The sequence below is a fragment of the Excalfactoria chinensis genome, chromosome 3 (genome assembly GCF_039878825.1).
Source record: "Excalfactoria chinensis isolate bCotChi1 chromosome 3, bCotChi1.hap2, whole genome shotgun sequence".
Classification (NCBI taxonomy): domain Eukaryota; kingdom Metazoa; phylum Chordata; class Aves; order Galliformes; family Phasianidae; genus Excalfactoria; species Excalfactoria chinensis.
In genome coordinates, this window is record NC_092827.1 from 52,540,491 (window position 1) to 52,553,093 (window position 12,603).

General features: G+C 38.1%; 1 protein-coding gene across 3 annotated transcripts in view; it reads right to left on the reverse strand.

The window, feature by feature from the left end:
* Positions 1-2,592: 2,592 nt before the first annotated feature.
* AHI1 (Abelson helper integration site 1) overlaps positions 2,593-12,603 on the reverse strand; it is an 87,551-nt gene continuing 77,540 nt past the window's right edge. For 2 of the 3 annotated variants that reach the window (XM_072331692.1, XM_072331693.1), the window contains exons 24-25: positions 7,994-8,073; positions 2,593-3,950 (exon numbers count right to left, since the gene is read on the reverse strand). In XM_072331692.1, coding sequence (XP_072187793.1) covers positions 3,728-3,950; positions 7,994-8,073 — 303 coding nt within the window. In that variant the 3' untranslated portion in view covers positions 2,593-3,727. Of the gene's footprint in view, positions 3,951-7,993; positions 8,074-12,603 lie in introns of those variants that run through there. The other variant, XR_011903060.1, reaches the window with a different exon arrangement.

Consider the following 12,603-nt stretch of genomic DNA (forward strand, 5'->3'; position numbering starts at 1 on the left):
CACATTCTTGCATGTCTCACCCAGGCAGTAGTCTTCTTCTTAAGCTGCTTATTTCCCTCTCTCAGACCTCTGCTTGTTTCTATTCCCTACATGCAACAGTTCTCCTAATGCTCATTTTTATACTTGAAGCAATGTAAATCCTTGAACTGATGCAATATGTTTTTACAAGTGCAGGTGTACATCCATATATTAGTTTGTCCAAAATATTCTTTGTAGCCATTGGATAGAAAACTTAGGAAAGAAACCTCAGCACAAGCCTGTACACGAATCTTTCCAGCCCTCCTTTACTGTTCAAAACCACTCCTATCTCCTCCCAACTTCATGTCCATTCAATAGGCTGTACTGCACACATACTAATTTCATATGTGCTAGAAAAGGATCATTAGACCCCCCCCAAACACTCTTTGTGTTTACCAAACAAGTGTTTTTGCTTTAGTCTGTTCCCGCCTTAAATGAAGTATTTCCTATTCACCTTAGTAATTAGAGCAGAAGGATGTAGTGAATGAAGTGCCTCATTATCAAGTTTGCATCCACAGTCTCCGCAGAATGGCGACCATGCCGGCTATTTTTCATAGCTGTCTGCTTTTGCTTGTAATGGGCCATTGTTAACCCTAAGTGATCCTGACATTCAATTCTCCCTCAGACAATTGGGTCCAGCCGGCAGATTTAGTTCACTAGTCAACAGAGACTTTCGGTTGTCATGTTCCTCTGTGTTCTCATTAGCCCTTGTTTGACTGTGATCCATCCCCTACTGCCTCGTGAATTAAGTGATGCTACAAATACACTTATTGTGTTCTATGCTGTCTGTTCCTCAAACTATTTTAAGGAGAAAAAAACTAAATGCAATCTGATGGCTATTGGGAAACACAGGAAAAAAAGTGCCATCCCTTCGTTCCTATTTTGTTAATTTATGCATTCATTGTTCACAATATCTCCGCCAAATTATAAAAACGCAATAGCAGCTCTATGTTGTAACCACACACACACATCAAATCTAGGAACGCCAGAACAATGAAAGGCCTACTGTGCTGTTATCACCAGGCAGTTATAAATATCTACTATTTACACTTCTTTAAACAAGGTTTTATCTGCGTTGTGCTAGCAATGAACCAGTATCACCCTGTAAAAACTCCTCCAACAGATGTTTTTAATTCTGGTATCCCATATCAGGGCTTAGCGAGCAATTTTGCAGGGCACTTGTGCGGTAGGGCACTGATTGCAGCTCTTCAACTTACACAAACAAGGGAAAATTTTAATAGGTGTTCCGAACACTCCATGAGTTCTTTCAAATACTTGGACAACTGGCAGCAAATGCACACAACGTTCATGCTGAAGTGACATAAAAACAGGTAGGTTGCATTAACATAGAAACAATGTGCATTATGGAAAGTTTAGTTTCCAAACACTTAAAAACCATTATCCTCTTCCAAACTGTTTAAAAATATTATTCTCTTGGAACTTCAGGACAGCACCGACAACATCTGAAGAATGAAGAAACGCCTAAAATTGAAAAGAAAAAGTGAAAACTGTCTTTTCTACGATGCCGAGTCGATAACTTGTTGAGAAGGGATCTGTCTGCAGGTTCTAACCTAAATACCGGAGAAACACTTGGAGTTGTTGTTGTTTTTTTAACTGTAGATCCTTACTTTTCTTCATTTTTCTGTTAAATAAAAGCAAAAAGCTCCAAAACAGCAGCGGTCTTGTATAAAGCAATAGAAGAGTCCAGCCAACCGTGTGGTAGGGAGGAAAAAATTAGAAAAACAAAAGATATTGCAATTACAAGAAAACATTATGAAACGTTTATTTTCAACTCCACACATTTTCATGCTTGGCTCTTATCTGATTTCTTCTGCTTAATTGTTATTTGGAACCATGCCTTGGAAGACACCACTGCTGCCTCTCCTCTCAATTTGGAAAGTGTGGCAAAGCAGCTCTATTCAGCTTCAGAGCAGTGAACATAATTGGAGCCCTAGTTCGCAAGCATGAAAGGAGGTGCTGTGCCTTTGATTAGAACTACCATCTCTCTGTGGTGTTTATTTGAAGTGTTATTTCTGTCTTCAGCATCCACAATGCCAAATTAATGCTTTACAATGCCTTCCAATGAGCTCCCAGATCTTGGCTACTGCTCAGCTCTTCCTGACGTGGAGCCTGATGTCACACTCTGCCCTTATTTTAAGTGTGACCCGGCATATTTTAGAGAACCCTAAGACATTGAGATTTTTCTCTATTATAAAATCTTTAAATCCCTTGAAGAGCCTTGCCGAAAGCAGCAGTTCCAGGACTAAGATAATTTTACACAACTGACCACTGGAAAAGTGGTCACATTCATAATGTTCTGGAACACATATGTGTCCCATTTAGAGGAGAAGTTCCTACACACGCACTAGGCATGCAGCTATGATTGTAAGCAAAGTACCATTACCAGTGGGGCTGAAAAAAAAAAAAGATATTTTCTACTCCTTTTCACTGAAAAGAAACAGGTTTACAGATTTTTCTGGCTATAAAACATGTGCAGGGAAGATATTACAATATATAGCAGCTAGTGCTCTGCATCTGGGTGCAATTCACGCATCAGTGCCCAACACTGTTTTTCTCACTTCTTTTTTTAATGGAATCAAGTGCCCTGTCTACTAAATAAGGGCTTTCTAATTTTATGTTATTTATTGCTTCAGAGGGGGAGGAGGAAGAATTTCCTAAGCAGAGCAAAAATAAACCGGACATCATCAGCCAGAAAAGATATCAACACTAACTGATAGAAAGTGTTTCATTTAATATAAACCATAAATTATTTAGCATTGCAGGTAATCAGTGAAATCATTAGCGAAAGTTTACAACATAATTCTCAAGGAAAAAACAACAAAAGAAAAACCTGATTAATGACATACAACTGCAAAAGGAAAGCAAAGAACACGGTTTGAAGCGAAATATTTCATTCAGACAGAAGAATGTGTATTTGGCAAGACTGCTGCCAAAGCAGCCAGGAACTCTGACAAAACTGCAATGCACCTTTATTATGTGTAGAAAACCTCATTTGAAAATATAAGTGCCTGGAATTTGCAACACCTATTTGTATTGGTAAGCATGGGTAGTCCTATTGAAGTCACAGCAGTTGCATAGTTAGTTACTGAACAATTCGCTTAAGTGCTGCAAAATGTGGTCTCAGTGAATATTTATTTCCCACCAGGAGAACACTTTTTAAAAGCCTGTTTTTTCAGGTACACTGTGACATCAGCCTTCCTCTGAAACGTCACCATTCTGGACACTGCTCGATTTTACAACAAAACTGTAAAATGCTTATTCAAGAACTTCAGTTGTGGTCAGGCTTGTTCCGTTCTAGATCAGGCTTAGGACTCTATTATCTGCTTGCAATAGACTGATCGGCAGTCCACAGAAATGTCTGGTCAGCCTGACTTAGAATATGATCACATGGTTAACACTACATTTGTCAGTGGGGTTCTCATGAAACATGAAAATGCATTTCAGATTTTACCAGTGCAGTGAGGAGCTCAGTATTCAAGTTCTGTTAATTTCAAGGAACCTGAGCAAAATTGTTCTGAACAGGCTTACACCACTGGTAACTCACAACCAGCACCATTTTGTGCATTTGATTAACTTATTTCTTTATTGTTGTTGTTCTTTATTCCTTGTCAGTCCTAGAAGTGAAGATGCAGTTGCAGCATTCAAATGTAAGTGTATACTGCATGCAGTATTTGGAATTAAATGATGACTACACATCATAGTATTCAGGCTCAAAAGCAGTATTTGTCATTCCACTTGTCCTTAAGTTTGAGCTTCTCACCGCCCTTTTCTTCGTCTTCAATTCCACCCCATGGTCTGTAGGTTCATTTTGAACACCATTAGCTGATGATACTGGAGAATCGAGGCCCATTAAATAGGGCTGATTTTCTATCTCGTTCTTCTGTACCCTTTTCTTCTTTTTCTTTACGCTTCTAGAGAAAAGCGGATATAAAAAGAGTAAAAGAAACATAAAGTTAGCTCAAATTTCCACCCACAGCTGATGTGTTAGAGCAATTGTCTGCCTGTTCCCCTTGAGTACAATGCTGAAACAGCTACAAAAACTACTGTTCCACTGCAGAACAAAGACAGAAAAAAAAACACAAGGACAAGATATGTGACCACTCTACTACTATGCTTTTCAATGTGTCACAGCACTGCCTTGAAAAGAACTGTTCCTGATCTTAAAAATCAGAAAGTCTTGATTGACAGTCAACAGATGTAACAAAAAATACCAATTACAACCTCCATCATCATCGAAGTCACTGCAAGAACACTTTTTTTTTCCCCTTTTCTTAGCTTATGCATCAAAATTCTTGCAATTAAAGAGAAATTCGTGGCTTATTTATTGAATGTTTTAAGGGAGACAGTCAGATAAAGTGCAAAAGATTAGTTTTCCTACTTTAACTTACCTGAACTATGATACATTGATAGGATTAGTCAGTTCAATGTTTATTCGTGCTTGTTAGACTTCATAAAATGACGAAAGTATCAGTCAAATTCCTGTATTTTTCCCAGTTAGCAGCCTGAACAAGGGAATAAGACTGGTCTTGCAGATGATGCCAGGGACTGCAGATGTTACACCACTTCTACTATGCATTCCTGTCCTTGGCAGAAGTTGTAACTCTAACTATATAATAGTTCAATTGTAATCTATCAAGGGTAGTTACTGTCTTCATCCAATATTTGTACTCCACATTGCACAAACTAATGTTGGTTTGTGTTGTGTTGGATGCTGTTGAAGCATGCAATGAAGCAGAAGAATCAAGACTACACAATGCAATGAACGTATCTAATTTCCCCCAAAACTCCACTGCAAGGCCAATTATACTTGGTGATACTGTACTAATGTAATATTTTTTATATTTTAAAACATTTATGTATTAACCTTGATAATAGAATTATCATTACCTACCTATAAGTTTGATACATATTTTAAAAACTAAACTGTATACCCATGAGCACATAAATGGCTTCAGTTCTAATACCAGAATGTCCTGAGGAAAAAGATTCAGGGTGTTATGACCCTCTGCATTAGGATTCCTTGGACAAGTTGAGAAGTATTGTTGCTTGAGGAAATCAGGATTCAAAATCATAATTAATCATTAAACATAATTTTCCACCAAATGAGTGTTCAGCTGGATCTGATGTATAACTGTTATAACATTACAGAGAGACCACTACCTTGTGTAGCACAAGAAAACTGTAAAACAAGAATATATCTAAGGAGATAAAAGTCTGCACAGAGAAACGGCATCTAAACCTTACTATTCAAATGATGAAGATATCTTGCAGATTTTCAGCCTAAAACTAATCTAATCTAATTCTGGGAAGTAGTTTTCAACCTTTAATTATTTGAACAATCACATCAGGTGTGATAATGTAACAAATCTTAGAGATACTCCAATAAAAACTCTACTTTGCTTGACATCTATTATATGGAGCTTTCTGCTTCCCTTAGAGACTGCAGAAGTCAGGATAACTGCTTAGCTAGGATAAAAATGTAACTGTCGCCTTGGAGAAAGTTTGTTTTCATATTGCAAAACTATCTTTCATTTGGATATTCTGAAAGGTAGGTAATTGCATCAGGACTTACCATTCAGTTCATTATACAGCAGGTACTGTGGCCATACTGTTTTAATAGGAAAAATGGCAAACTTCATTTGAAGGTTCAAATAAAGGTATAGTGAGTTGTGGAGGTGTTAAATTTAATTTCTCCATAGAGAAACTGTGTACTTAATTATCATATCTCAACAGATTCCAGGGGTCCATCCCAGGACTGGTGCTCTTCAACATTTTTATTAATGACCTAGACAGTGGGATTGAGTACCCTCAGCAAATTTGCACACAGCACCAAGCTGAGTTGTAAAGTAGATACAAAAGAATGAAGGGATGCTCCCAAAAGGGACCTGGACAAGCTTGAGAAGTGGGCTCACATGAACCTAATGAGGAACAAGGCCAAGTGGTAGGTGTTGCACTTGGATTGAGGCAATTTCAGGTGTGTACGCAGACTGAGAGAAGAGCTCACTTGAGAGCAGCTCTGCTAAGGAGGACTTTGGGGTTCTGGAAGGCAAATTGTAAACTGAGTTGCATCAAAAGAATAGTGGCCAGCAGAGCAAGGGAGAGGTGATTGTCCTCCTCTATTCTGCCCTTGTCAGGCTCCACCCATAGTACCATGTTCAGGCCTGGAGCTCCCAGCACAGGATATGGAGCTGTTGGAGTGGATCTAGAGGTCCACAAAGATGATCAAAGGGATGCAGCACCGCTCCTATGAGCTGGGGTTGTTCACTACGGAGAAGAGAAGGCTGTGGGGAGGCCTTCCAGTACTCACAGGGAACTCAAAAACAGGAGGGAGACTCACTTTGTGCACAGTCTGATAGGGACAGGACAAGATGGAGTGGTATTAAACTAAAAGAGGAAAGATTTAGAATAAATGTTAGGAGGAAATTCTTAACTCAGAGAGTGTTAGGGCACTGGAACAGGTTTCATCCCTGGAAGTGTTCAACACAATGCTGGATGGAGCCCAGGGCAGCTTGATTTAGTAGGTGGTAGCCCCACCGCAGAAGGTTAGAACTGAATGATCTTTAAAGTCACTTCCAACCAAAACCATTCTATGATTCTACAGTTTAGCTATTACTAAATTCCTACTAAGTAATCACATGTGACAGGGATATTAAGTATATATTTTTTTACAGAAAATAGGAAGAGAATAGAAACTTTTACATGGATCAAAATTTAAGCAGAGATTAGACTGGATCTCAAGTCATACTGAAATAGCTTTTATATGCTACATTAACAAACTTTACCAGTTATGATCTACACATTTGCATATATGTCATTTTCTAGGGTATTTTAAGTCACAACAAATGCAGTGAACAAGAAACCTAAAGCTCTGTTCTAATCCTTCTTCATCATGGTTTTAAAAGTGAGACATTTAATGAAAAATATGCTTAGATGGCAGATATCTGCAATGGCAAACCCAACAAGTACTTTTAGATGAATTTTTCACAGAATCACAGAATCACAGAATTCTCAAGGTTGGAAAAGACCTAAAAGATCATCCAGTCCAACCATCTCCAATACTTCCCAGCTAAATCATATCCCTCAACACAACATCCAAACATTTCTTGAACACTCCCATGGTCGGTGACTCCACCACCTCCCTGGGCAGTGCATTCCAATGCCTGACTACCCTTTCTGAGAAGTAATATTTCCTAATGTTCAGCCTGAATCTCCCCTGGTGCAGCTTGAAACCATTGCCTCTAGTTCTATCACTGTCTACACGAGAGAAAAGGCTGACCCCCAGCTCACTACAACCTCCCTTTAGGAAGTTATAGAGAGCAATAAGGTCTCCCCTGAGCTTCCTCTTCTCCAGGCTGAACAATCCCAGCTTCCTCAGCCACTCCTCATAAGGCCTGTGCTCCAGACCCCTCACCAGCTTCATAGCCCTCCTCTGAACATTCATTCCAAGCATGAATGCTTGCAATAGATGAACATATTGTGGAAGCCCTCATGCAAAATATTCAGATCTTACCTTCTTACAGCTTTCACACAAGAACTGTACAAATTCTTTAGGAAATGCAAGCAATATAATCTAAGCATCTTAGATTATGTTGCTTGCATTTCCTAAAAAATTTGTGCAGCCTTCTCAGTATGAGACCCTTTCCATTTTAATTTTTAGACAGTGCAAAAAGAATCTTCCATTCGTATAAATAAAGCCTAATACACAGGGAAGGAATGCCACAGGACAAGGCTCTATCCCTTAGTTATGATTATCACATATACAATAGTATATGGTTTTGTGTGTGTGTATGTATATATAAACTGTTATTTCCTTCACATTTTAAGTGTGAATTACTCTTTTTGAATGAATACCCTAGTGCCACTTTCTTGTTTTGCTAGCTAAGACAAAATAACCCTGCAGACATTTATCACTGTTTCCACACACTGCAAATTATTACAAATATGTCTTGCTTACTGTGTTGCAGGTGAGTCTCTATCTGTGTCATGCTCTGAGATGCATTTCAGGCCCCCTGACTTACTGATGACTGGTGACATCTGTAAAATTAAAAAATAAAAATTAAAAAAAAAAAAAAAATCAGGAAGGTAGAAAGAAGAAAGACAACAGAGCCAACACATGTACATTGAAAACCCACCAGCTTCCTGAACAAGGGGAGAATATACCTCGTTTGAAAAAGAATGTCTATCAGCCATAAAATGTTAACTCCGATGTGGTTACAAACAAGGAAACAGTAGCCAGCTTTAAAAAAAAAAAAAAAGAGAAAGCTACTTGCAAATAAAAGACAGTTTACAAGTATGTAAAAACAAGAAGTTAAACTCTGCCTTTAAGTAAGTTTAAAGTCCATGAGGAATTACAGTTATTTGTGCTACTGTGTGGATAAATATAGAATGCTACAAAGCCATCTCACTGTATGTTTTTAACAAGGGAACTGCCTTTTTAAAAACAAAACAAAACAAACCTCTAGGTAACTTCAGGTTACTAGAAAAGTTTAAGTAAACACTCTCATTACCAATGTAAGGTAGTTAGTGGCTCTCTATGCTACTCACCCATACTTACTGCAAGAACTCTCAAAAGAACATGACTGCCCTTCCTGAGTTTAACATTTTCACAGAAAGATCATTTTCTCTCTCACCTTCCAGACAAACTGTTCACAATTACATGGAAACTATCCAAATATAGTTTCACTTTAATGGAGGACAGAACCCAATTCACCTGAGAGGCCGGATGTACTCACTTAAATTTGCTCTCTTGGAACATCGCCTACACTATCCAGCCATGGACATCAGGCACACTGTAGGCTTAGATCTGATATCACAATTTCATTGATGAAAAACTGCTGTGGACCTGTACTTTAGGCTGACAAGACTGTCACATTCTGTAAGCATCCATTTGGTACAGCATGCATGAGAAAACCAGGAGTAACAACCAGGCAGGCCCTGTGAGAGTAGTTCCCATGAAGATCTTGGAAAGTGGACAAAAAGTCTCTTTCAGAACAGTGGAGCCCAAGGCAGAGAAGAGAGGTAGAGATTAGATCTGGTACTTTCCAAAAAGCAGGATCTTTCACAGAGTAAAGAGAAGAATGGCCTTGAAACTAACTTGGCCCATGCTTATGATTTTTTAGTTCAGCTTCAGATTCATAGTCTGCCTAAAGCAAAACCAACTACATTGTTTCTGAATTTCTCAAATAGCTATGGTGGTAAAAAGATCTGCCCATTCAGTTCTGCCAAGCACAGAGGCACTCATCTGCTTGTAAATAAGATCCTTAATATTCTAGTATCAGCCTGAATGGCTTGAGTAAAGAGTCAGTTATTGACATGATCGTCTCTGAAAGCGCAGCTAAAAATGAGTGAGCATCTTTCCGCAGTTCTAAGTGCCAGACAACAATACAACAGCTAAAAAAAGCAACCATGAAATCAGAATTTTCTGGAAGGAACAAAGGGGAGGGTGGGGCGAGGGGGAAGAAAAAAGATAGCTCTTGACCATCTAGTCTGCCAACTGGTTATTCATTTTGTGACCTCACATGCAAGGTATACCACAGTCACTCCAGATTGAATGGAAACAGAAAACAATGGGTTGCTACACAGCCATTTTTATATATATAATAATATAATATATATATAAATACATACATATATATATATATATAGAAATAAGCAATCTTTACAAAATCTGCATGATTTGAAAATTCAATACTTTAAAATAAGAATGAAAATACTGTTTTCAAACACTAAATTTATCCATCACAGATTTCAAAGCTCTAAAGAATAAAATTTAGCATTTCCCTGTCGAGTGCTATTGTCCAGGTTTTATTCTGGAGAAAGTGCATCTGGAATAGAATTATCTTCACATGCAAATACTGTACTGGAACCAGAATTTGCATTTTCCAAACCTCAGTTTCAGGCCTTGAAGAATTCAATTACTTTCTTAAAATTGAGTTAATAAAGCAAACAAACACAAAATAAAACAACCAAACAACTACTTGATGCGAGTAATTGAATGATATTTGAGCTTTTTTTCTTCATTCAGCTCTCTGGTATTATTTTGTTGATTTGGTATTATTTTACTGATGACTTAGAAGAAACAGGGTCAAGACCCCACTGAGTTGCTGAATTCATATATGCATGCTGTCCACAACAACCAAGTTCAAACATTAGTCACTAGAAATAGTCTGCTGAAATAATGCAGTTTGTTGGGTCAGCTTAGATAATAAATCAGCATAATGTAGCACTGGGCTGAGAAAAAAACTTATTTCACACACAAAATCCTTGTTAATAGAGCAATAAACTTCAGACTAGGTCAATGATAAAACTAAACACAAATGGAAGAAATATAATGCCACCGATATGAACATACAAGGGACTGCTGAAAAGGAAATGACTCTTAAATAACAAATCCTTCCTACAGCACTGGTAACCTTGAGTTCCTTGCCAAATACAATCACACATTCCCCTTGCCTGTTGTCAGAGCTAAATCTTTCCCTGAAAATCCTGTGTGAACAATGTTCAACTAGGGTTTCTTTTACTACCCTTATTTGAGAGAATATAACTGAACTTCTATATTTTACTAATGCTTTAATTATGTATGGATCTTCCCAAAGCCCATTCCAGTAGCATTCCCTTAAATGCCACTACAGAAGACTGCCATCTCTTACATTTTAAAATACTTCTCAATACCAAAACAAAGAAAATTATCCTTGGTTTACAGTTATGAGATTAAAGTATCCACAAAGTTCCTATTATCTGTTTAAAAACTACGCGTTTCATAGGTGGGCCTTTATATATTCAAACACAGCATTTCAGCATGGGTACCAAGGCAAGAAAAGCATGCAATTGTGTTCAGCTGGCACTGTAATTAATGAGAATTCCTAGGGTATGTAGGGACAGACTCCCAGTTCTCCAGAGCTCTGCCTGAATATGATAGCTTTCTTTCTTACCTCATTCCTACAAACTTTCAGGCATGTAATGAGGCAGGAACCGCATTGATACAAGATCTTTTTGAAGCAGATCTCACTGCCACTGTCGTCTCTTCTTTCCTATCTCCCTTAGCCCAGTACTTGACCTATTTTTCCATCTCAGTGATGTATGCAAGCAGCAGCAGTACTGAAGGAACAAGTGAGGTGGTGGCTGCTTCATGAAGATGGTTCTACAAGAGGGATGAAAGCAGTGCAGTGAATGAGGCAAGGGAATATAGAAGGGCATGCAAGTGTGTAGCTAAGGAGGCTGTGGTAGTACTTGGATGCTGACAGTGCACCAGAGGTACACTGATGTAAAGAGCACCAGAATTCTAGAGCATAGAGGGACCGATGTGACTGCTCATCTGCTCTTTCCCTATTTCTAAACCTTTTGACCTCTTGTAATGTATGGGAAGATTTCACAGGAAACACTGAACTACTCTTCACTATAGTCAGTGTACTGAAAACACTGAACTAAGTACAGTTACAGACATGGTGTTAGCTATTAAAATTATCCACACTGCAGAATTACTAGGGTTGTGTTTGCTGAAAAGAAAATGTGTCAGATAATATGAATGTTTTGAATTTCTCTGTTCCAAAGAACAAATACTGGACACAGTATAACAAATTTTGTACAGTGCCGCCAGTGGTGCTCCATTTTGTTGCCATATTCTATTTCTCCACCCTTTGAAAGACACTGTATACCAGAAAGGCAGGAGAATATCAATTCATTCTGAAGGTCCTTTTACTATGATTACTATCATAAAGACATATTGCAATAAAGCATTCACTTTCCTTTTCTAGAAGATGTGCACACTTTGCAGTTCCTTTGGCTTTAATTCTTTGATGCTAAACACTGTCTCTGTGCTTCCACAAAAGAAGCAATAAAGGAAATAATAATAATAATAATAACAACAACAACAATAATAATAATAATAATAATAATAATAATAGTAATAATAATAATAAAAGGTTAAGTACGCCATCACTTTTTAATTACACAAGTCCTTATCCCTGCTGCAGAATCCACAGCAGTAAGTCAGGCATTAAATGCTCCTTGTGCTACTCACAGAACAAATCAGATACATCAGAACACACTTCATAGGAGAACCTGGAGCAGAAGGCATCTATAGGAAATACCTAGGACAAGGTCTCATAAGTCTAGGCCCTTGTCAGTGCTTTCCTCTGAGCTGAGTAGAACTGTCTCTATAACCACTGGTCTGGAGAGGTCTCTGACAGACTAAGAGGCAGATGGAGAGAATGGAACAGTGCAGGCAATCTGAAATTATTTCCTTCCTCTATTTTGGTGACTGAAGTGGTGGAAGTAAATGTGCTTGCTCCATAGCCACCTCTGTACAAGGTAACACTCCCAGAGAAACTATTTCTACAGAACCTCATCTAATAAAAGATTTATTGGATCACAGAGAGCAAGAACAAACATGTCTTTGTCTTTTGACACTAATCTTTAGAACATTAAACCATCTTAGAATTAACTTTATGTTTTGTATTACACAGTCTGTGGATAACAACATTTATACCAACATACTTTATGTCCTCAGAACTATGTCGATATCTCTAGTCAAAACTGCTCTGGTGAATCAAATTTAGGAGAAAT